This window comes from Hyalella azteca, unplaced genomic scaffold, assembly GCF_000764305.2.
Source record: "Hyalella azteca isolate HAZT.00-mixed unplaced genomic scaffold, Hazt_2.0.2 contig13069, whole genome shotgun sequence".
Taxonomy (NCBI): Eukaryota; Metazoa; Arthropoda; class Malacostraca; order Amphipoda; family Hyalellidae; genus Hyalella; species Hyalella azteca.
Genome location: NW_025943004.1, coordinates 18,827 through 45,637, shown reverse-complemented (window position 1 = coordinate 45,637; position 26,811 = coordinate 18,827). Strand labels below are relative to the sequence as shown.

The window sequence follows — 26,811 nt, the reverse complement described above, 5'->3', positions numbered from 1 at the left end:
TCTCCTCCTGTACCCCTTAGTCATATTTCCATGCCTTCGAGCATTCTGTGGTTTTTAAAGATTGCCAATAAATCCAGATATTATCCTATAATTAATGAAATTATTATCTTGCAACACGTAAGCTTGAAAAATTGGTAAAATCAATTCTCATTTCGTTCCATCATATGCCTTGACGAAAGTACGCATGTACGTACATACATCGACGCCATGTGATGAGCGAGAGAAGGTCATGGTTCGCTCGAATAACAGCGTCTGCTCTCAGAAGCCTGGCTAGCTGCTTTTTTCGGTCCGATTCCGTATATTCGGCTTATCGAGCAATATACCGCTGAATATTGGGCAATATACGGCTTTGATACCTGCGGCTGACAGGTATCAAATCTTTGATAGGGTTATTAATCATTCGCTGAGTTTAATGCGCACTTGTCGGCATATTCGCCCCCTAGATGACCAGCCTCGCCCTCGCAACTTGCCGCGCTTCCGGGCACCTCTCTCCGTGACCTGCATCAGCACTCTGTGCACCGTGGCGATGAGGGACTGGTCCGCCAGGACGGACGAGGGCGTCCTGGACCCGGACACTAGCGTCGTAGGGTAGGACACAGATCTTAAGGATAAGACCCAACTCGTAACATGCTTTTACAATTCTACATTGCTAGCGGATTCAGAAGAGGCCTGGCACAGCCTGGTGCTGTTGTTTCTCCTCTTCGAGTACGCCCTACAAGCGTAATGGATCTCACATGAAAAGGGCGCTCGTTACTTCGAGTCATCATAACGAATGTTCAGTTATATGAACGAAAATTTTCATATCAACGATTTTTTCCGTTGTTTAAACATAACGAATGCTGAAATTTCATCAACAATTTGTTTACAGAATGTTATTCTATTGATCCAGTGTCCTATTCCAGTCCAGGTATCACACCTACTACGTTAGCAGCCACAAATTAGCTAAGCAGTAAAGTTCATGCCGTTTTTAAAGTGAGAACGATCTTTGACCTCATGTGCCTGCCACCAGATATCGGGTCGATGCGCTGGACTTGAGTAATTCAACCGCCAAGTGGATGAGCCGAGTGACATCAGATGTGGAAGTTTCCAGTCGAGGTTGGTCCTGCGTGGCGACGTGCCGGCTATACTCGTGGCAGCTAATCGAGCAGAAAGTATCATCAAAAAAATCCTCATTAAACTGGTTAACCTAACCGTAAAAGATTCAACAAGAAAAAAAATTCAAAAATTCATGATAAATATTAAGATGGGCCTTATGATAAGCCTATAATCTTCGTGTACATTTAAACAATTTAATTTTTCCATTTATTCCATTTGTTTTTCCTTTTTTGCGTGCAATAAGTAGGTTCTGCAAGGATAGTTGACGAGGACTTTCTAAGTAGTCATGCTTAGATGACAAGATTTTCATGAAAATTTCTGCTCATAGCCTTATGTTTTATGACTCAATAAACTAAATTTTAAATATGTGAAACTTTCTATGACTAAGAAGTTTGTGACATATAATTGTCAACTATTAGAAGACAACCAATATAATTCATTTATAAACAATTCATAGTTATTTTCCAAGACAAGGGTAAATATGCATGGACAATCGCTCTTCTAACGCATCTCTTATCCATCATTGCCAATGTTCTTTTTTGCGTTGTCAGTTACTACTAATGCGTTAAATGAAAACGAAAATAAGCCAGGAATGACACAATTTGCCCAAAGGTTTTTTATGGTCGTTATAATCTCGCAGAGCTTGCCTTCTACCTTGCCCCCTGCGGGCGGTACGCTGTGCGGGTCCTTGTCAACACCTCGAGGGGCTTAGCGCACCCTGACTACAACCTCGGCATCCGGCACGCTAAGGTGCAGACTGCCTGCCCCACTGAAGGTGAGTACGAGCGTGCCATCAGAGAATGTGAGGTGCAGTCCCCACTGAGAGTAAGTGCGAGGATACCTCCAGAGAATAAAAGATGCGGATTCATTTCCAACCGAAGGAGAGGACATGAGTCCATCAATTAATGAGACGATTATATTGCACTATCACTGGAGGTCAGGTCGCCTTTGACGGAAACTAACGCGCAGATTTATAGTAAATCAGTTTTACTGTGTCGTTGACGATATTTAAGGTTGATAGATACCATCCCCAGACACTATTTATCTTCAGAAAAGACTCAAGATTAATTCCGTGCCAATTTACAAAATATTAGTTTCAAAATTACAAAATATAAATGAGGGAAATTTCAGTTCTGGACATTGATGAACAAACGACTATCGCACACAATCCTGATCGGTTGGAAAAAATGTCAGACCAATCAATACAACTTTTATTCATTAATCGCACAGCCTTTTACTCGACTAGGAATAGAAGAAAACCCTTCCCAATTCACGTCTACAGAACTTGTGCGTAATTCGACCTTATAGCAGGCGAAAAGTTATGCAAAACTTCCTCGATTTAGCAAGATTTTGAATGTACTACTTTAAGGGGGTTATGCGTACGTATGGCGGTACCTTACACAGCACGTAAGTGACACATTGCCTGCCATAGCAGCAGAATACTCTATCGACAATGCACGCTCAATATGATGCACAGTGTCCACAGTTAAAGCAATTGATAGAGTACCTTACAGACAGTTAAATCAGTAGATGCTGCACATAATAGATTTGTACTAAATAACAAGTAAACCATTGCAACCTTGTCCATCTTCTTGCTAACCTCCGTGGGGTTTTCAATATTTATAATTATATTAGACGAGTAATCGTTAGTTTACAATTAACAGTGCCCGCATTGTTGCATGAATGATTGTGCCCGCATTAGACATCTCGTGCAGAAAATAGTGCGCACATTTAATGTTGCATGCACGATAGACATTGCACAAAGTAGGAATATCACTCAGTTGCCTGGGCTAGTGGATGGCTCATCCTGCTGAACGCGCCAAGCGTGGTCTTGCTCATAGGAAACACAACAATCAATGAAAATGGAACAAAGCCCCAGTGATTGAGAATACACTGTGTGATGCACACTGTGCATATGCTACCCAAACTGTTGCATATGCACACTGTAGCGCATATGCTACCCAAATGCAACTCATTGTAATACGATGTTCATATACTGTGGCATTCATGATAGAACATGTAAACGTAATGAAACCTTCTATAAATGCTATTTTGACGTCAGATTTCAATGCGATTGCAGCGTTGAAACAACGTCGAAATGCCCGACGTTGAAAAATGACGTTGATTCACTTTTCATTCTGGACTAATATTTCAACGCCACGAAGTACGTTGTTTCAACGTTGATGCAACCAGACATTGCCTGCTGGTAAATTTATAAATTCACTAAATTCATTTATATTCTTTGGTAATAAAAATGAGAGCTTAAGTACCATATGAAATAATTGATGAACAAAAGCTAGATTGTCAATTCACACTACGTAATGTATTTACGCTTCGGTTTAGTAAGTCATTTCATCTAGTCATGTATGGTGAGCCCGTTAAAAATATTAGAAAATAAAGAGTGATTTATGACGGAAGTGAATTAAAGTTAATAGAGGGTAGTTCATTTACACGCTATAGTAAAGCGTATCAATGAAGTGTAAAGCGGTTCTCTCTAATAGCATTTACACTTTTTTGGAGAGAAAATGCTTGATTCAATTTTTAATCAGAAAGAAAGACTAAATAAAGGATGTAGAACGAATGGTGATGTTCAATTTTGGAAATTTTAATCAGCTGTAGATTGATGTTGATAATATCCGCGATGATTTTCATCATCTCTCAACCGAAATAAATCCGCTTTTAATGCAAGTGAATATATTGGAACAAACTTTGAAAAGGATTTTAGAAACAAAACTTTCAGAAATTCTCTATAATTGGAAGGACGATAATAAAAATAAGGAGAACAACCATTTTGTATTTCCTTCTCCAAGTTTGAGTTGTCTCATTCCTGAAAAATTTAACTGCGGAAAAACGTCATTGCTACAGAAGTTGCAATTGGAGAACTTTATTGATTTCAAAAATTTTTTCCTTTATAGAAAGTCAAAACATCAGCCTGGATATAAGTTGTTGAAGAACGCTTTTGATATGGGATTTAATAGATATGAAATCATTGATTTATTTTACAAGGGCAATGGCAATATTGAGATGAATATCATGAAAACTCCCCTGAAAGACTTCATCAAAAATGTGCAATCGAACAGTTTCAGACTGCTTCTTTCTCTGACCCAACTGAAATAGATCCTCAGAAGAAAAATTTGTTCATTTATGATGATATTGCTACGGAAAAAAATCAGAATCCTGCTGTTACTTTTTACACCCGTGGAAGACATAATATCTGTAGTTCGATTTACTTATGCCAAAACTATCACATATTTCCAAGATAAACCACTAGAACGAATTTAAATTTATTGATTCTATTCGTGTTACTATCAATCGATATCAAGAATATTCATAGTGATTGCTTTGCTTGCGATATGGCCTTTGCAGGCTTTCAAGAATTGAGTAATCAAACGTATAATGTACCATGTAGCTTTGTGTTGATCAATAACATGAGCACCCAGTTTCCGAAAATTATTTTAAAAATTTAAATCAATTATATATCCCAAAGATGTATTTTCCATCGTGACACTAGCTCTAGGTTAAGTCCCGGGTTTTTAGTAACAAATTGAATCCAAACTTCACTGACGGCGGTGGTTAAGAAATATTGGGAGCGCTCAGTCAATAGGGGTAAATGGTAAGGTTTTGATCGGGGTTAAATGGTCAGGTTTTTAGCGGGAGTAATTTTCTTTAACCTATTAAGTCCTTTATACAAACTGTGATGATAGGCCTTCTACTATACTACTAAGATATATTTTACATGCCAGCGAGCTGCTCATGTAAGACGAAGTAACATTTTTGGTGGCCATTAAATTTGGAATCACGGTGAACATGATGAATATTCAAGATGAAATTTACTGCGTTTTTTTTTCTGTTGGGTGGAGTTTCTCAAGGTGTTGTGATGCCAAGCAGAATTGTGGTTATTTTATTTATTTATATTATGAATAATGTGTGAATAAATGAATAAACAAGTTCAGATTCAGGGTATGTGACGAATTGATCATTTATGTTAGACTATGGTTTATGTTGATGTCCATGTTCATGTCTATGTAAAATTCATGAAATGAAGATAGATTCCCTCACATTTACTTATTCTTGTAGATACTGAATTCTCATTCTTGTCGGTTGAACAAAATCCCCTACATCTCCAGGAGCCTCTACATCCCCATCACCAGGAATCATTCCCAGCGTTATCACAGGCGTGGTGGTGCTGGCTGTCGTGGTTGTCGCGTTGTTGGGGTGAGTGTACATAATATTTCCTCTCTGCCGCTCAGCGGATCATAAGTAATCAGAGGAGAAGTTGATGGCTATACTTTGCAGCAGTGGAAACTACCCTATAACAAATTTTCGGTCTTATCAGCTTCTGCTGCAGGGACGTCGTACGGTCACCCAGTAAGTAAATTGGTGGCTCTATGTCCCCATTTCACTCGGTCTTTCTGAGCAACATAAGCGCGTGATTAGAATCTAATAAATTCTATGGAGGTCGTTGGGCTACCGAGGATAGCGCTTATTTGGCACCTAATGCCTTATAGGGCAGAAACGTCCGAGTCTAAATGCGGGCTAAAATAAAACGCCCCCTCCTCCCCACCCCTTTTGGGGGAGGGGGATTAAGGGGGTTTTATTACCTGCGTTGCCTTTTGCGTCCCATTTCACCACGTGGTAAAAACATGGAATGTAATGCATTAACACGGTACAATAATGCAACTGGCGAAGAAATGTTTTCTCCATCTCGACATGAACTTTAGTCAGTTATTGGTTAAAGTTCCAGTCGAGACAGGACATGTTTTTGCAAATCGAAAAGTTCTGGTACCTGTTCATATTATTTATAAAGTTGTTAAAATATTTCTTGCATCTATTTGACACCATATTCTGTATACTTCAAGGAAAACATTCTCTTACATCATATTTTCTCACACATAATTTATACACTACAAAACCTTTTTTCCATTCATTCGAGCAATTATTCTTTCATATGCGCCAAATCCAAAGATTTACTCGCATTCGCCAGTACACAGCATTCTCTTGCAATAATATTCACAAGCAAGTGAAGCAGTAGCCCAGTGTGTCAACAAGGCTCACTTTTAATACAAGGACTTGAATTGTAACTAGTAACCTTATCAACAAGGTTCAGTTAATATATGGTAGCCAAATTTTCTGTTTCCAGCGATGGAATACTTAAAATATTATGGATTGTTTGCGGCAACGTAATTCAAGGAAATTGCCTTCTGCGTAGGGTGACATTCAAATAAGTTGCTAATGACTTGCCTTGTTAATGACTTCTGAGAAATCTAATGAACCTGATTATGCGACGGAATAAAGTACAGTCATGAAAAAAGAGGGAATAAATTACTTATGCATACGCTCGTAACTTTGTTGGTTCGTGTTTCGTCTCGCCAAGATGCATCCAACGCAAGTAGACGAGCTATTTCTGTCGCCCCCAGATTGTCTCGCACCTCGAAACCACCCTGATGGTCTCGCTACATGGCGCAGATGAAGCGGTAAACCGAGTGAAGATGTGGCGTCGTTAGCAGGAATTAGGAAACTGGTGGGTTGTCTCTGAACCGTGCTAGAAGCTGGAGCGGAGCTTAAATCTCCAAATTTAAATATGAAGAAATGAGGAAGGTTGCCCACACAGAATTACAAAAAATGTTGGGAATTTTAACTGGCCTGATTAAACAGACAAATACTCAAACCCAAATAATAACCTTCGTCTTCAGAACGGAATTATCTTATGAAAGATGCATATTTTTCTGCATCTGAATTAACAATTATACTGAAAAATTAAGTGATGACTGATGATGTTGTGGAAAAAATATAATGTAGCAATTCGAGCCAATATATTTGCTGACATTTAATCATTTATTATACTGTAAGGAACTTACACATTATCTGTACCCTAGAATTTCACGTTTTGACATTAATATAGTATTTAATACCAAAGTTATACCTTCAGGGGACAACGACTAATCAATTAAAAGAAATGACCTTCGAAGGTTGTATTTACGTACTCAAATTTCCAATTAAAAACTTGAGCCTATCATATGACAGCAACAGAAGCGAGGTATTCAATAAATTTTAAGCAATAACTCCATCCTTTGGCGGAACTACCGTGGACCATAAATTTAATTAACGCTCAAATGAGCCCCTCTGCTCACTGCCGGGCTCAGCACGCATTTGCTACGTTTAACCTGCGAGCAGCTGTTGCCTACAGCTCTTAAACAAGCTCTGAGGCCAACGGTAAGCCTACAGATGCACAGCTACACTTAACCATGTAGCTACTTCAATAAAGCCACTTTATTGCTTTTTCAAGGCTTTTACTCTTTGTTCAGATGCGTGAGGGCACTTGTTGGTACGATTGAGCCTCACTGTCCCTGAAGTGGACACATGTTGTTCAGTTAGTAACTTCAATAGATCGAAACTTGTGAAAAAAATTGCCAAAAAGAATACATGATCCGATGGATTACTACTAGCTTTTCCAACTTTATACAGGATAACTGAAACTCCTAGTCCATTGACAGGCGATAAGTCTTCTTTCTTGCCTTCATAAAGATCGTAATCGAAACAATATCCTGTAGTTGAACAGCTCAGCACCCATTTTTTAAAACCAAACCGAAAAGGCTTCTCTCTGATGAACTGCTTCAGGAAATGGTGTCCATAATATTGAACCATTTGCTCCTCAATGCTCAGATTTTTGGAAAAAGTACCAATCGTCAAGAAGATTTGGTTTATCCTTTCAATTATAGGAGCTATCTTGAACAATTTTTGGCCTGCACGAGTTCTCAATGTTGAATTGTCATTGAAATAATGGTTTTGCTTCAGCTCAAGCTACTGGTTCCAACTGTTCAGGTTCATTTCCAAACCAAAAACATGTAATGAAATGATTTGTTTTGCATCATTCCTTCAATTTCCTTTACTAAGTGAATGATAATGATGCTAACTTTTGTTACTTTATGAAAAATTTAGGTAATACATCAGTATGTGGCAAAATACATTTCCCTTGGCTTTACGACATTCTTACTGCCCATGATCCCCAAATGGGGATCGGCATAAATTACATATTTACAGCATTACTAACAGTATAATTGAGACTAACCTTAGCATTTTCAGAAGAACATAGACTATTCTACCACCTACTATGGTAATATGAATCAGAAATGTTTATAATGGGGAAAATTGTACATGTCAATTGATATCTCTGTCACATCACGATTAGGGTCACTTCTCTCAGAAAATTTCATATATTCGATTTTTCAGACAAAAGGATACACTTTTAACTAATCTCAGTTGATGTCTATAACCTATATGTAAACTTTATTGAAGAAGAACATGTTCCTGATCCAAAGTTCAGGAATAATATCCACAAAAACAAACAATCATGGGCGCTAATGGGTTAAAGCCATAGCGCTGAAATTCCACAGCCACAACTCGGCCAGTGAAGTCATTTTAGATGTGCAACACTAGCGTGGTCTACCTTCGCAATTATCCAGCCTCTTCGCTTTGCTGCAGCCATTGAGAGAAAATTTTGGGGCCTTTGGTTTTCAACCGACAATATGCCGCCGAAAACTGAAGTACGAGCAATGCATTGTCTCGTTATTAGTAAATTAGACGTCTCGGACAAATTTACGGCCGGACTTGCGAGCGGTCTCGCGGCCGGTCACGCGGCAAACCTCTAAATTCAGTGAACAAGGGATATCTCTCAAAGTAATGAACGTAGATCGATGAAACTTGGTACACGTAGTCATTAGGACCTAAATTTTGTAAAAAAATTCACCTTCATTTGTGAGTTATATGGCGATACGTGCCGAAATTCGCAGTGAGCAAGACATTTCTTATAAACTACTTTACATATTTGAACGAAACTTTAAATATACAAACCTAGCCTCCCAACGGTGAAGTTTAGCTCATGACAATTTTTTAGAATTTGCCTTCGTTTGCGAGTTTTTTTCGATTTTCCCTCTTTCGTGATTTGAACAGCAATACGTGCCGAATTTCGAAGTGAGCAAGACATTCCTTCTAAAATACTGGACAGATTTGAACGAAATTTCGTATATGATTACCTAACCTCCTAACGGTGATGTTCAGCTCGTGACAATTTTTCGATTTTGCCTTCGTTCGCGAGTAATACGGATCTACAGAGAAACGACCGGCATTTCTCAGTCCGATTTTTAAACTTGCATCGATCAAGAGCCGTATACGTAAAACCACGAATGATGAAAAAATTAAATAACTCGCGAACGAAGGCAAAATCTAAAAAAAATTATCATGAGCTAAACATCACCGTTGGGGGGTTAGGTTCGTATATTCAAATTTTCGTTCAAGTCTGTACAGTAGTTTATAAAAAATGTCTTGCTCACTGCGAATGGAAAGGGATAAATATTTCATACGTCGAATAAATCAAATAAAACCCATATGAACATTATGCATCTGATTAAATCTGATAGTTATTAATTTAGGTAAGTGCTATAGTTTAAATAAGTCAAGTTAGTTCCTAAGGAGATTTGTATCTGTTTGAAATGGACTAGTTTTAAGATCAATTGTTTTACATGGAGATTACTGGCTGTCTGTTTGCACAATAATAAATTTACCGCGCTGCAAAAGACAAACGGTATATCTCTAAGATTTAATATCGTAAGTACCATCTGGAAAATTTTCTCGGTCTCTACCATGCTTCTGATCGTGGAAACCTAAAAAATGTTATTTTATCGTTTTCGTAGTATACAAGAGCAACTCATGTCACTCGTGCTGTTGATGGTACTTGGTTTTTGTAACCATTTTAAGACACTGTTGCAGAATATTCAGAAGGAAGTCCTTTTATGCGCATGAGAGTTAGGTCAAATTAAACTCAGCTTGACTGAAGCAACTAATATGTAATTTACACTATGGGACTCGCCAAATTGGGCTTTACTTTTCTTGGAATGGCCAAGATGGATCGGGCTGTGCATTGTTGCCTTGCCAGGGTGGTCCAGTTCCAGATTGAAAAGAAAAAACAATAATATAAAACTACTAATTTCCACCACTTTGGTGGCTTGAACTGTTGGCTTGTTAGAAATGTCTCTCTCCACTACCTACCTGTAGTTCAACATCTTTCGTACTAGATAACAAATTTTGCAGCGCACGCACTATGGTACCTGTGCAAAAAAAACTTATCCACTAAAAATACTTGTTATCGACGGAATTTAAACCAATAATTTTTTTCTTCACGTTTAATTCTGTGCGACCGTTATCAGACGCTGAGCCCAAGTCGGCCATAATCGCCGCGATGACTCACACCTAACTAATGTCAGATGACACTTTGCTCACGGGCTGGTGACATCAGCTATAGCTCCGTTTATAATGTGTACCACGCCCATACCTCCAGTCGTAGGCGGAGAACGATACGCATTTAAGCTCATACTCCAATTTTCATTCTAATCTATTTAACCGCTCGAAAAAGTACTCCATTAGTCGTAACACAGTGCTTAATTATCCCTTTTGATCAGTTAGGATACTAACGAACTCACCTCTAAGTCAATTATATGGTCAATAACTATTCTTCATAGTTATAATTTATAAGTGGGACAGAAAACCCTACTCGAAACTAGTAATAGCGACAACCGTCAACGAAACAGTATTTCCATTGACGTTGTCTCACGGCTAAAAGGTACCAATAACAACTTCAGGTACATGACTTGTTCATACCTTTATTAAAATGCGAATCTTCTCTTACATTGCTAGAATACAAAGAATTGACTCACGTGCAGCGTTACCGCAGCTGCTGCTGCGTGCGATACAGGAAGTGGGTCATTACGACCCACAAAACTGGATGACTCACTTCTGCTGGCTAAAATTTCTCTCAGTGCACGGTACGGTAAAAAACATAGTTTACGGTGCGGTAAAAAAAAACACATTTTACGGCAGGGTAAAAAACATAGTTCACGGCAGGGTAAAAAACATAGTTCTCGACACGGTAAAAAAATACACTCACTGTCACTTAAACTTTACTGCCCAAGAGGATGAGCAGAGTGATGGCTGCTGGCTGGATGCTGGAATCGGTGTTGCAGGCTTGGACAGGTTAAAGTAATTCATTTCGTAACAATTGTTGCAATTGTATTGATCATTTCAATTATCCATGCGTTATCATAATTTTATTTTATAATTTTCAAATTTTTGCAAACATCGACTACTGGCACTGCCTGTTAAGAAATACTGCCATTACAATATCAGGGAGTGCCATTTCAGTTTCATGACACAAATTTCGTGCACATTTTTGTAGGTCTTGCTACAGTCAACACATTAGGTATTTTTTATTGTAATTGGATTTAAAATTTAACCCACAAATCTGCTGTGTTTTGACTTTCTTGCTGTTACTTGATCCTTAGCCAGCATTTTTATCCTCGTGCACGCTTAATCACGTATCCCTACCTTGAAGCAGCTTTTGTAAAGTATACATAGTAAATGTCGAAATACACTGATATTTGAAAAAATACGCAATTAAATTATTTGGTGATTACCACGTATGCAACAACAAGTATTAAATTCAAATTTCATCTCGTTCCACCGTGTAACTTAAGAAACTCACCCATGCACGTAAATCAAGGCCTTTTATTGGACGCGAGATAGTTATACGTCGCGCAAATGCCCTCCGGACAGCGCCTGACCAGGGAGATCATGGGAAAGCCTGATCAGCGTCTGACCAGGGCCATCATTAGGCAGCTTGACCAGCTGCTCTTCTCGGTTATATTACGCAGATACGACTCAATCGACTCCCGAAAAGGCTCTAAAATAGGTATATACTTTAGGTGGCCGATCCAGGCCAGATTATCCTCTAAGAGGACTTTATTTATGTATCTAGGGCCGGTTAAAACGGAACTTAAGGCCCTGCTTGAAAGACGAGCGAAGTCTGAGAGCAAGGTTTCCGCGACTATCGTGTAAAATCCTTGATCTGCCCGAAGCTCGGCCAGTCGCTACCATTGAGCTTGTACTCTTTGTAATATGATATCCTAGCCAGCCCCTTTCTCGTGGCAACTGGTCGCTTTCAGGTGGCCGAGGAATGGCCAGCGGTCGGCTATAACTGAAGGGACTAGGCCGACCACTGGCCACGTATTATTCTTCGCCTCTCATTGAGTTCCCGGCACCATGCCACCCGTCGTGAACTGACAGTCGAGTAATTTACGACGTCTCTTTCCCCTCAAACTTTCCACAATGCCTCCATTTGAGCAACTAGTATGCGGGATTTTCCCTCCGCGTATCAGCAGGCTCGATCATAACTATTTTTTGAGAAAGAATATTTACAACAAGGACGCTGATCAAGGAATGCCGAGTATACCATTCAATGGAATATAAAAATTACAGCCCTTTTGCATCTCGAAAAAAGTAAAAAAGTTGCAGACCTGATGAACAATAATATTCAAAGTTTCTTGAAATTTCCTCTCATTATAACCCTTTTAATACAAAGTTTACATATTTTTTGTTACTGGTCGCCGCTTATAAATAAATAGCTGGGTAAGCATGGAAAAATCCATATCGCCATCTCATTTACGAGTAGAGTAAAGTCTATTCTAATTTTTGAAGAAACGCATAGGTGGCCTTAAACTTTGACTGGGAATAGGGTTAGTACCCCTAGCTCTTTGAGACAAGCCCGTCGGGTTTGGGGAAGAGCATGAGGATGGACAGTGGATAGGATGGGATAAAAAACTCTGGTATATGTTGCGATTAAATAGGAGTTTTATAAAAGTTAGGCAGATTTGGGATTCTTACTATTATTATACTGTTATTATATCGGCAATCGCTGTAATTTCGGTCAGATTGCGTCCGCAGTGGTCATTATCGGCACGTTGTAAGTCCTCGAATGAAATAGGTTACGGCAGAAATCGTGCAGAGAAAGGCTTGTAATGTAACACTGATACATTGCGTATTAAATTTAGGGATTCCGTTAACAAAATTGACATCCTCCGTTAACAAAAATCTCTGGTACATGAAAAAGAAAGTCCAAACACAATCAAAATTGAGAACCTAACATTTGTCATTATTAAAATTTCTCTATTTACCAGAAAAGTTGATCCTGTGCTGTTGCGTTGAGTTAACGATTGTTGTAAACGACCGTAACTCGCGCACCTGTTTACGGCCGTATGTTCAGCAACCGTACCGCAGCCGTATTCCAAGTGGCGGCACTGCAGCTGTAGCCGCGCGTCGATCCCCGCGGTCGCTTTTTCTTCATAACCGTCGTGTCTCGCTGATATAGATGCCTCACGGTCAGTCTGGCCGTAGGTTTCTTGTAACGACCGTACTTCGGAATAGCGTTCGTCTTCATAGTCGATGATATTTCTCCCAGCTCGCTCTCGTACTGTTGTTGATTATGACTGTGATCGTACCGATTCTTCTGATGAGAGTTGTGACCGTACTGTGCTGATTACCGTACAATATAAGTCTGCCTCCGTGCTCAAAACTTGAATCTTCATGATTGCTGGCGTTACATCGTTGAATGTCTTGTTGTCTATCACGTTGTCTCACGGCTAAATCTCAACTGTAGCAATGTACGTTGACCGTACGAATTAATAAGCGACATTAGGCCGTTACTCGTAGATTTCTTACGTTATTATATCAGAGTCGTGGTGGTATGAATGACTCGAAGTTTCGCGCGGCCGTCATTTCGCGACCTGCCGCCCAACAGCCGAAGCCGTTGCGGAGATAGCTACAGGCCGTACTGACGAGATGGTCACCATTGTAGAACCAAACTTTGGCGCCAATTTTAGGTTCCTTATACGTATATGCTGGTCTCGCCCTCACTTACGCCTACCCCTCGAAGTGACGCCACATTCCTCGACTGGAATTTCCCTCGCGCTGAGCTCGCCAACAATCGATATAAACAAACTCGTTCCCACGGTCTCGAGAACAATAGCACATTATACTAGCTTTTCCCAGTTCAACCGGAATTCCTGTAACCTTCTCGACACTTCACTCTAAGATTCTAACTTCCATAACTCAAGTTATGAATTAATTCACCCTCAAACTACGTTCTATACAGTATAATATAATTTTAGGTCAGAATTATCGACGCTCTAATCATTTGGGAGTGCAGTCCTGTATACAGTGGAATAGAAGGAAAAGAGGCTCAAAAGAGAATTCAGTCTTATGTTCCCGTTGACACGAACATGCGGTTGGGAGGCTGATAATCAGGTAGTCTAACAGTACACGACATTGATGACTACTGTGTACATTTTACCTTTTCGTGCACGGTTGCTTCAGCGTTCACTGTACCGATTATCGCAGTGTGCCTCTGCGCAGTGTACTTCTGCTTAGACATACGGACACGTCTAGGTGCCCTCACGTTTAAGTACATCACACTTCTACGTGCACCGTAGCGTCAAGAAAAACGGTCGTGTAATAAACTGCTCGTCCCTTTGCCAGCAAATTGGGAAATTTGTCCCTAACGTTGCCAATTGATTTTTTCAATGAACTAGGTCAAGCTTCTGAGCCAATTTACCAGCACCTAACCTGTAAACCAAGCGAATGACTAAACTTTAAATGAGATAAGATCCCAAAATTTGTATTCATCAATTGATCCGGTAGGTTTCCAATCAGTCTCGCAGATTTAACGTGACACATCCTGAACTCCCTTCCGTTTCCAGGATTCTCTGGCTGAGGCGCAAGAAGCAGCGGCCGGTCCAGGTCCCCGTCACCATGCCGATTACACGTAAGTGTGGAGGCTGGCCTTCCAACGCAGGGGCTCATCAGAGGAGCTTGGCTCCTCGAACGAGAGAAGCTTAGCTCCTCTGACGAAACGGGCTTATCAGTAGAGCTTGGGCGAACGATTCCATGTGGCATTTGCAATGTTAGTTGTTCTTGAGCTGTAACTAAATTACATGCATTGATGTGTCGCTAGCCAAAATAGTCTAGCATGTCTGAAATGTCGACAACTCATGTCGTAAAAATTAGGCGCAATTCTTTTGAAAAAATATTTACAAAAATGGCATATGACTATGACAAACGAATGGACATGTGGCAATGAATGACTACATGGTGAGCTGTCGGTGATTATGAGCACATGGTTGGCAGTGGCTTGGGCTGACCACATGGTGGAGGTCGTTAGGCCTGCTGTGTACAAGATCACTTATTCGAGCAGTTTGACAATTACTTAATCGACTCACGACTCAAAGTATATCGTTTGATGACGATAGAAGCAGCTCACTTCCTGGCGTATCATACCTGCAACTTCTAACCTAGCAATACAGTTAAATTTGGCTAACAACATCAAATAATTTAAGACTTTCACTGTAACTAACCAGTGACGCTCACTGCGGTAGGAAAACTATGAAATACGCGAAATTAATTTTTCAAGATTATATATAAGAGCAGTATCGTTACATCGAGGTCGACATTATTATCTTGATTTCAAATTTGAAAAAGATACAAGACTCTAATTGAACCTATATATATGTAAAATAACTTCAGATCTCTTTCAACTCACAATGCAACTCATTGATATGAATACTTAGACCATTTAAAGACTAAATTCGATTCAATTATTTCTGTTCAAATGTTTGACTGAGAATAAGAGAATTTAATTTTAATTTGAGATATTAGCAGAAATGCTCAAATGCAGACAATTGAACATTAAGGAATGCTCAATCATTAATACTTCCACCAATCAAATCATGCTTTATTCAAATTAAGGTTAATATTTTCTGTGAGAGATAGCTATTGGCCTAGTGTCACTGTGGCCTAGTGATTACAGTTCAGAGTACCAGGATTATAGCAGAGAGGTGCGCCAGTCTGACCTCTGTGCGCCAGTTTCTGGTCAGAATCTGCAAGGAGGCCGGGCGGTTAAGCACAGCAGAATTGTAGCAGCGAATTGCGAGTTCGATATCGCGCAAAATACTGTTATGTTCTGCGATGTTAAGAATCGGTGACAGGCCCACGGCCTTATAAACGCTGAAACCGTTATTATTATTATTATTATTTATTATTATTGAAAATTTTTCATATCTCATCGCAGATCCCGATCTTCAGGAAATGGAAACGATCAGAAAAAATGTTGAAGGATGCTGGGAGCTTGGCCCGAAGTATTTCCGGAAAATATTAAACATTGAATGCAGAGATAAGCAACCAAATCATTCATATAAGGAATATATTCAGATAAAACACAGCAACTTCTCTGAAGGTAACTGGAAGAGGTTATGTCCGAACTGGCGATACCGTGAGATTTTCCAGGATAAAACTTCTTCCGATGATATGGATACAACGGAAGTCTTTGCTCTGTTCTGTGCAATCTTCCAAACCAAATATGAAGAGAATGACTGCAAAGAACTGAAGACTAAATTAGAGGCCGTCAAAGACATAAGAAATGAAATGGCGCATGAGGGCAGCGCTATGAAAAATCCATCCAAACTTCCAGAACTCCACAGCAAGTTGCTGGAGCTCATCCAAGTGGCGGGGAAGTTTTACCAACTCTCGAAGCGTGAGGTAAAAGCAATGGAGGTTGAATTGCGAAGTGACATAAGCAGGGGGTTTTCTCCCAGCGATCTGAAACAGACTTATTTTTCTCACTGCTTGTGCAGTGAAGGGAAACAAAATGCCAGCCGTCTTTTACAAAATTTCACCAACGATCTAAGCAGCGGCGTAGGTCATCTCAAACTCTCAGCTGATTTTTACCCGCCCAAACTAACGCTGCCTGACGAAGATGAGAAGAAATTTCCTTACACGCAAGTATTCGAAGCTACCACTGCAGTTGCTGTTGTGTCTGGCGTTGCAGCGGCTGGAAAGTCGACACTACTCAAGAATTTAATCCAACAGTTCCTCGGATTGCAGCGCGAAGTACCGGACTACCTCAAGAGCTTCGACCTTCTAGTTTTCATCGAGTGCAGGGATGACACGAAAGACAAATTGCATCAAGTTGTTCGCGAGCACTTCGGGGACGTTTGCTCAAAAATAGGCCAGGAAAATATTTTGCCGACTCTCTCGTGTCTTTGCGTTCTATTCCTGGTCGACGCATTTGACGAGGCCAACGAAAACTCTATGACGGTTTTGCGAGAATTGTTTCAGAAAACATGGCATCGTGAATCTCGCATTATTATCACGACTCGTCCAAAAGCAATCGAAGAACTCGAGCAGTTCATTCGCCAGAGTAGTTTTACTCATTACCATATCAATCCTCTCTCAGAGCTGGCAGAGCAGTTGGAATTCATCAAAGGATGTAAACAAAATCTGACCAATGATCCAGCTATCTGTGCAGCGATGCAGGATCGATTCTCCAAACTCAGCCCCGAAGTTAGAAAATTACTTACACAGCCCATTTCTCTGCTTCAGTTCTGCACCATTTTTCTAACTTCTCCAAAAATGATCGACAATTGGCACAGCGCAAAAGACTTGTCAAGGGATACATTGATGTTATACAAGACTGTAATTGAAAGAAAATTGTGCGATTCGCACGTCCCCGACAAATCAGTTCTGATCAACAAGATTTTCAAAGTCATCGGGAAGTCCGCCTTGAAGTATCTTTCCATGAACAAGATCGCCTTCTCCAAGGACGAGTTTTTGCTGTTTGAGCAAGAATGCCACGACCAAATGACCGCACACAATGCAGCCATGACAATCGATTCAAAAGTTTTTCTCACACTTATTTTCACCGTCAAAAGAAATTTTCTAGGAACCACTGGTGCCAGATACTCCTTCACTCACAAATCTATTCAAGAAAAATTCGCAGCATTGTTTATTTCCGAAGAACTGAAGAACGACAAGTCCCTCCATGAAATACTAGGCACAACACAGGCGATGAAGGCGAGGTGAGATCACAACTTCGTGTGACACGCCTGAAGTCATGAAAATGACACATTCAATAGATATATACATTACGACTTATATTTATACAATACATTACATTACAACTCATATATATATATATACATTTATATTACACGACTTATGTTTAAAAGAATTTCAAATTCATGGAACCAAAATCTTGCAACAATCTCGAAAAATATCAATATCTTAAGTAACTACCTTACGCATCGACGGAAAATGCTCATGATAGAGTTGTATTCAATCAACATTTTTCCGCCGTGTCCACTTGCAGGGCTAAAACTACCATATTATATTTTAAGGAACTTGAAGCCAAGCTGTTGCAAAAAACGGATATCCTGGGAATGCATAGCTGCATCTTGTTTCTAAACAATCCTGAAACCGGTCGTTTATCTTTGAAGAGATCATTGGCTAATAGTTGAAATGCACCTGCAATTCTCTGTAATAAATACAAAAGATAAAGATATGAAATAAAATTTTCTTCTCTACAGCATATAAGATCCCTAATTAACTCTTTCGTTTTATGCTGGCCTAAGAAGTTCATAAACAAATAAGTTTATTTATTCATGCTAATTGTATTGCAGCTTCATGGATGTACTGCCGTATGTCATGCAAGACCTAAGCAGCTGTCCATTGCTGTTCCAACGCCACTGGCCTGAACTGAGGGAAGTCATTACCGAAACTGGGCTCTACAGCTGCGAAGACTGGCAAAACTTGCTGCTCCAGGGTCCTGGCCTCATCGAGCTGGCGAAACATGCGGCCAAGATCACGATCACAGCGACAGATGAATGGACCGTTCGCTCCGGTGGGTCAGGTTTACGAGTTGATCATTTGTGACATTTGACGCGGTAGTTGACCATTGTAAGGATTGCTGAGAGGAAATATTAATTATTGGCATGATGCATGCCAAAAATAAACAGTTTCTGCGCAAATTAGACTTGAGATCAACAGCTAACTCTTTCGTTTTTCTGACTTGGAATTTAAATCTCAAATTATATAGCTTAAGGCTTCAATAATCTTCCTGTCTGCAGCTCGCAATATGGAAGCTGTATCATTAATGTTGCAATACGAGCAACCTCGTCTCATCAACATCAAATTACCGTCTGCTGATCTGGCCGCTGCTGGCTTTAGCTGGTCTGGATTGACAAGCCTTTACCGAGGACAACTTGAGCTGCACCTCGAGGAGAGTTCCGTGGCGACACAAGCGCAATATGAAGACCTGCTCGAGTGCCTAAACTTTTCCAGGCTAGTGACGCTTCTCTTTTAAGTATTAAATTGATTCTTGGTGTGCAACTAATTGTCTACTCACAGGAACTCTAGTCTGTATATATCTATAGTTTCTAGCATTTTTCTATCAATGACATAGACGTCTGAACTAGTAAAAATAGACAAATTTTTAATTGACCAGTGCCAGTCCTCAGGTATAGGTTCATACTGAGCCCCTTTCACGTAATACTGCAGTTAGCAATCATAGATTCGGTGCTTACTTGGCTACGTACTAGCTTCAGGTAATATATTGACATTGATCCGTAGAGGTTACAGTTACTGTACCTACTTCACAGCCTCACAGGTAGAGTTTCTAAATTGGAATTCACCCGCACATATGCTAACTTCTGCACCGACAGCGGCACGTAATGTTTTGAGTTTTTTTAATGGCGCTTGCCGCGCGCAGGTGTCAGCTTACTGAGTTGGTGGGCAGTATCAGCAGTGACGCTAGCGTCTCCGCTGTGGCTTCTGTGTCCACGGCGGCCAATACGGAACTTTCCATCTCACTCTCGGCCCCCCTCAACTTGAACACTCTGCAGGGCAAATATAAGAGTCTAGGTAAGTGCTGGTATTCATTTAAGCACGATATTCTGCTGGTCACGTGTAGGTTCACATTTGGGACAACGCTGGGAACTTTCTTCTCCAGCTCATTAACATGAGTTTGGTTGTTGTTTCATTTGCAGTAGTGAAGATCCGTCCACTCGAAGATTCTTGGGCTTCCGTGTTCCAGCCAACTCGGTCCTCGCCGTGTCCGGAGAAACAAGACGACGGGTTTGAGACTCATGAGCCCGATGCTGCTGAGGGGCGTCTGCCTGCCTATCCTCCGCCGCAACTCTGGGTACTTGACGCCAAGCCCGGCAGCCGCGAGACGATCGCCCGAGCCATACGCACAATCGCCCCGCTCACCAAAAGGTTATCCAATCAACACGTGAATGCCTTTAAGAAATTAGAAATAGTCTACTGAACTATTGAGGATGCTTTATATTGATGGAACAGAAACATTAAACTTGTTAATTTTGAATAATTCCTAGTGTGAGTTTTATTGCATTTATAATTTTACTCCGTGCCAACTAGGTGGTATCGCACTAATATTTACGCTGTCTTTTGGTCCTTGTGCAGACTTGCCAAAATAAGGCTGCTGCATTGCGGTCTGGCTGATGATGAGGTATGGCAGCTGCTGCTGCACCTGCACAGCGACGGCATCAGAAGCATCGGTGTCGGGCTGACGCGCTTCACAAAGAACCCGTAAGTCTCAGTCTTCAGACGCATTCGTGTCGTTGATTTATATCAACAGAATCTCGTGACGCAAATATCAGTTCTAGAAATACCTGCTGTACAAGTCTGTACCGATTATAACATTCTTCACATATTGTAGAAGTATTGGAAACTGACGCTATAAATATTCTAATTGGATCCCACAAGCTACATCAATATATTTAATGATATATATTTTACAATATATTTAATTAAAATTTTATGAGGAATGTTTGCATATCTAAAGTATATACGGAATGAGAAATATAATTAGCACAGGTAGAACCTAATTTAATCAGGGGAATTATTATAATTAATTATTTCTGTGCGAATGTTTGTTACAAAAAATTTTTTCTACTAAAAATCGGTGAATAGTACGAGATAAAATATCTTATTGGATTATTTGAAACTTTATAAGGCAATTCGCAAATTAATCCTAACGTAATTAGTAACAACTTATTTTATAGCTGGTGAATCGAGTATGAAGCATCTAATTCACTTAATTTTTATGAAGGTTTTCTGTGAAATAATTGTTAGTGTTGATTTAATTGTGAAACTTACAATTCTTAAATCCCCTGCCACTGAACAGTGAAGGGCACCTGGAGCTATTTGTGGCGGACGATCTGCCGGACTTTACAGGGTGAGTTTTGTGTGACCTTGACTTCCCTTGCTGAGTGATGGGTGATCCACACTCAACCTTGTGAGTGTGCTGGGTGTATAATACGTCACATATGAGTTAATTCCATGTGCGTCAAATAACTTTACCGCTTCTAGATTAATTCTAAATTTTTGGCCAAGAGATCCCAGATGCTGCGAGTGTTGCCTGATTCAGTCTACAATTATATTAACAAACCTTCATTCGCGCGCCATATATCAGTAAACAAACATAATGCAAGATTTCACACCTTGGACGGTTCTTCACTCGGTGTTTTAATACAATCGACATATCCAGAGTCGATCATCGCCTATGTGAGTGAACATTTTTATTCGTAGGACTGCGAGTGCCGTGCAGCAAGTCATCGCTCAGCTACAGTCCCGGGACGCCGGGGACTTCGAGGCCCAGTGGCCGGAGCTGAGGAGGGCGATGGAGGAAGCGGGCGCCTCAGCGCGCCACTGGTGGGAGGTGCTGCTGAGCCGTCCTCACGAGCCCGCGCTCGCCGAGTTCGCTGCTCGAATAACTCGGAAGGAAAACGAGCAGTTCATGATACAGAGCAGTGAGTCGCATGCACGCATTGGCCATAAAGTTGAACGATTTACGTTCTGCATGCATTACCCGCATATGATTTGCCGTACGGGTTATTGTCTGGGCGCTTGTGTATGATGGAATGTGGCGATTCATTCGTTTTATATGTCACCCGCACACAAAATTAAGAGCACAGCTACATGATTGTTTGCAACTTATGATGTCCTGTGCCGATTTAGTGTTATTCTTATTTCCTTGGTCCAAATAATTAAGCGTGTAATCTCACATGCCGACCGATCAATCGATTCATTTTACATTCAGTTATGGATCGCGACTTCGTTGGGAGTTATTTTATACCATTACTCTATGGCTAGCACGATGAACTGGAACTAAAGCATTACCGATTAGTTGTGATATGCAATACTGACTTCAATATATTTATTTATAAAATTACCGTGTGAAAAATCTGAATAAGCTGTCCTTTAAAGCGCGCGACTTGGAAGCGGTTGCACTGATGCTGCATTACGCGCAAGACACGCTCGTCAAGGTGAAGGCTTCGTTAGAAGCTTTGAGAAGCCCAGCTTGGGAACAGGCTTTAAAGCATCATACCGGAATAATGCAGCTGGAAATTCTGGACATGAGCCTTGATTTTACACCATGTGATGACGTGCTGCAGCCTCTACTCAGCAGCAGGTAAATTATACGTTATATTGTCCGCTCATCTTGCGATGTTAGACTAAGTTGGCCCTATAATATCCCAATAACTTTTAGGTTTATTATCAGTGTTCAATCTCACTAATAATTCGAAATTTGCGGAAAACATTTGCCTTATCTTATACTGTATCAAGCCTCGGCCTCATATTGTGCACGACATGCAACGAGCTGCTTTTCCTCTGCACATATTGTATTTTAGAGCTCGTGTTTGTGTGACTGAATCTTGGAACTGTAAAAAATAGGATGATTCGTGCGCGGTTCCTCAATACTAATCGCCTCCGATTGGTATCTTCAATACTTATCGTATTTAGGATACATTATTTACAAATATTACCTGATTCGGGACCTAATTTTGAATGTATCACGGGTTATAGCGCTAAACGTAGGTTAAATAGAAAATTTTATATCCTTTTCATCTTGAATTCAAGAAGTCAAAGCTTTGCTAGAGACATGGACGATGAGTGTTCAATTATCGTTTACTTCAAAGATCTTAGTAGGGCTTGAATGGATGTTTATTTAATCAAAATCAAAACTGGTCTAGAAATTAAATTTACGTTCTTTATCGAGACTTGTCAGAACTGTAGAATTATCGTTGCCGAGCAACGCAAGGATTGCCTATCAATATATTGAATGCAGTATGCCCTATTTGAAAGTTTCTGCAATGTATCGAAGAAAAGAATTTATACAACGGCTCAATCAGTGAATTTTCCTAATATTAGAACTAAGTCTTCTAAAATGTGAAATTTTCATCGTAAAATGTCTTCTTAATGAAAATCCTAAATATAAATCCCGTCAAACCGCTTTGAGCTCAAAGTTATTCAAAATGAAAAACATTTTACTGCTTCGATTACTATTCTAGGGCGGCTTCTGAAATGTGCTACACCTCAACCAATCTTGAATTAGATTCCAATTGATTCCTGCTCATTTACCCCAACTCTCACATATTCTCAACTCCCTACAGTTCCAAGATCAAAAGTTTCCAGGGGCACATCAGGACGGAGGCAGGCATCGCGGCGCTAGCTTCAGCGGCGGCTTCAGCGTCCATACACATCAGGGTCGAGGCGCCGCTCAACCTCAGCGCACTGCACGGGAAATACGCTGAACTGCGTCAGTATTCTCAGTGTTAGAAGCCAGCACACATCAAATGTATTGATATGTTAGTGAACAGAGTGGAACTTCAAAAGCCGCTCATTTGGGGGGAGTTTTATTCTGCCTTTTTTTCTTCGGAATTGCCCGTTCAGCTTCTGCTGGCAGAATGGCTTCATGACTCTCGCTACTCTCTATTGTCTGAATAGAATTTTGCTCCTAAACTCGATAGAGCACGAGTTTTTCTTACAATCTACTGGTAACAGTTATATCACTGTATCTCGAATAATTGTAAATATACTAACAAGAGATCTACGTGCCGTTGTTGAACAATTTTAATCGCTAAACTATGAACTTACTTGCGAGTGATAATGTAAAATGTTTACTCAAGCACCTGTCTTTGCAGTTTATTTACATCCCCTCAGGCTAAAAGTCCTCTCAATTTCGGGGGCGGTTTGAATGAAAAATTGTGACCGTACGTATAAATTTCGTTTAGTTTTTGTCAACATGGGCAGAAACCCATGATTGAGGCTCACGAGGCATTTCTAGTTTATTTAACCTTCACTACAGGCCTTCGTACATGATGGAGTTAATTAGGCTTAGAGTTAGTTAATTTCATTTCCCTCATGCACAGTGCACGCATGTTGCGTGAAATACATTGATCGACAAGGTAATTTCATTCCATACTTCCCCAACAGACGTTTGCACGCCCGTACTTGACACGGCTGTTGCAGCAGCGCCTCTACCAGCCCTGCCTTCTCCCGTGCTGCAGGTTCTCAGCCCCGGTGCTGGCACCTGGGAGGCCGTGGCCAGGACGGTGCTGACTTTTGCACCAAGATGCAAAAAGTTAGTAGATTTGCGGGCTTGACGCATCTAAAAATTTAGAACTTCTGTGGCATTCTACGATTTATATACTCGTTATGGAAAAATAACTTTCAATATTGGAAAAGCATGAACATAAATGAGCAAAATTCATCACAATGACTACTGCTGGGCTAAAAAGTTTTCATGGGAAGTGCTAATCTGAGAACCATCTAAAAATTTGGAATGCCATCTTATTCGCGACTTGTTGCGAAAAGTTGCAACACAACAGTTGAAAAGTTATTGCGAAATTACTTGGTGGGGAATGCTACAACGACAAACAAAGCCAGTTTAAGGCCGGCCGTGAGAAAGACTAATAAAAAAAGTCTCTTCCGCTAATTACACTCATGGATGTGGTTGCATGCAACAGTTTTTAGGCCTTGTTTCATACTATGTATTGTGCTTTAGCTGAGTTAGTTCAAAAATCCTCATTTTTATTTTGGTACAAATTTTGTTGGTTGAAAATATCCGACTAATCGTAATCACAATTGAAGCCCAAGAGAGTTGCTGATTTTCATTCCTTTTCAATGTGTTGTTTTAGTATCATTTTTTTAACTCTAATCTTGTATCTGATCACAGGTTGTTGGCAATTGAGCTGTGGCAGTCTGCGCTAAGCGAGGAGGAGGAGCGACTGCTGCTGTTGACCCTGCACGAGAAGAGGCTGAAGACCAACGATGCAGGCACCACACGTGCCGAGCCTCATGGGTATGGACGTGAGCCGGGGCTGCCCTGCTTTTTTCCTTGTTAATTATCTAAGTAAACATCACTCAATAAGCATGTCATCCACATAATGTTATCAACAATTATTTATATGGCAAAATTAATCATTTGACTTGCTGCTTCAACCCTGCTTTGCATCCACAATTAAATCCAAGGTTAATTTATCCCCAGTTTCCACAGTTTCGAAACAACTGCTACAAAGGATTTCAGCGTGAGTTTTTTGTGGCGTTAAGATGACTTTATTGAGAGATAATATGAGGTAGGAGTGATACCTAATAGCAGGTAGTGGCCATTTCAGCCACAAACAGAGACGGGACGATGCTCATGTTACTTGCCTTTGAGTCGCATAGTACATGTAATTCCACTGAATGTTATTTTGGGTCAAATAATCGACAATCAAACAAGTATTTTGCCTGAAATCTCATTTTCTATCTAATGTAAGTAAGTAAGCATATATTTTCTATCTTTTTTACCACTAATATCCAGCGTCAATATTGTCTTGTTTCCTGTTTGGTAACACAAACGATGAACATTTAAGAATTTTGAATTATTACTTATCTATCAAAGTATATGCATGAAATTTCAGCACCATAATGTTTCACCCGCATATTCCACTTTTACCGTATAAAGCTTTAAAGCTGTATCCCATAATTCTTATATTTTTCACCATAACTTCATAATTACGCCAGTCATAAGTTTAAAGATGCCAGAAAGCGAAGGGATTAAATGAAATTATAGAAGGATATGAAAATAGTGTATATGGTTGAGTTGCTGCGTGTAAGTATGTATATTAGGTTCAGTTATGGGTATGATTGATTGAGAAACAGCTGAGGGACAGTTGTTGTTGAAGGCGGGTTTGTTATTTACACCAGTTTCATATTGAGTTCTATGTTGAGAGATACTTATGGTTCACGTCTCCTTTATTCGCTTGTTTCCCGCCTACTTTTTGCAGATTCTTTAATGTATGAAATGATTATTATCGCTTGAGAGTTGTGGGTCACTCGAGACTGCGGGTTGGATGTAAGAATCATAAGTAAATTGCACTTAATTTGCGTAGTCAGTGAGCGTATGACGGCCATTCGATGAAAAAATTGGCCGGTTCTAACTCTACTGAGTTGAAATTTGTTTCCAGGGCAATGGTTTCCAGGCGTGTTGCGTACAAGCCGCTGTGTAGCAAATTGAGCTTATACGGGAGTTGTAGCGTTAAGAAGCCTCGATTGCGACATATTTTGGGAAGGAAGGCTTCATTGGGAGATTTTTAGTAATTGTGAATACTTGATTTATGTGAAGACATCGTGAGCATCAGAAAACTTTGATTCGAGATTTGGCAGCATTGAGTTTGCTCAAGTTTGGCTGACTATAATACTGTGATGGACAAAACACGCCATTACGGGCCTCGTACAAAAGTGGAAAAAATTCGCTATTGAAGCTTTGAATTAAGGTAGGGGCTTGATAGATTTCAGGAAGATGCATTTTTTGCTTAGAAAGTCTTTATTTGAAGAAATTTGGGACTGGAATTGGCTTTTCTAAGAACGCTATGAGGTTAGATGAGCATTTTTACATTTGCAGCGACGCCATGGAATAGGATGAGGAATCTTACTAGGCATCGCATGCAGTGGGTAAGGGATATGACCGCGCGTCCTTTGCACGTCACGGTAAAAAAGGGCAGTGACGTCACGGTAAAAAGTGTCATAACATGCACTGTTTACTGTTTTCGTCTTGCGAGTATACGTATCGACATAGCAGCTCAAATAACATCCATTTCCCATCAACAGCGCACACCGAAGGCGACTCCGCCTCTGTGAAGATCCTCCGGCCACCCACTCACCGTGACTTGCCCCCTGGAAACAGAAGTGAGCTCGAGTTCAGGTTCGAGGATG

General features: G+C 40.3%; 1 protein-coding gene across 1 annotated transcript; it reads left to right on the top strand.

Annotated features, from left to right (window-relative positions):
- The first annotated feature begins 510 nt into the window (after window positions 1–510).
- LOC108669644 lies at window positions 511–26,811 on the top strand. The gene is made up of 18 exons (XM_018157038.2): window positions 511–588; window positions 1,010–1,095; window positions 1,736–1,870; window positions 5,223–5,310; window positions 14,679–14,743; window positions 16,046–17,831; window positions 18,432–18,652; window positions 18,879–19,092; window positions 19,520–19,671; window positions 19,797–20,025; window positions 20,233–20,358; window positions 20,957–21,007; window positions 21,361–21,581; window positions 22,039–22,243; window positions 23,226–23,371; window positions 24,049–24,196; window positions 24,791–24,916; window positions 26,707–26,811. The coding sequence occupies exons 1-18, from the start codon at window positions 527–529 to the stop codon at window positions 26,762–26,764; spliced, it is 4,119 nt and encodes a 1,372-aa protein (XP_018012527.2). The 5' UTR covers window positions 511–526; the 3' UTR covers window positions 26,765–26,811.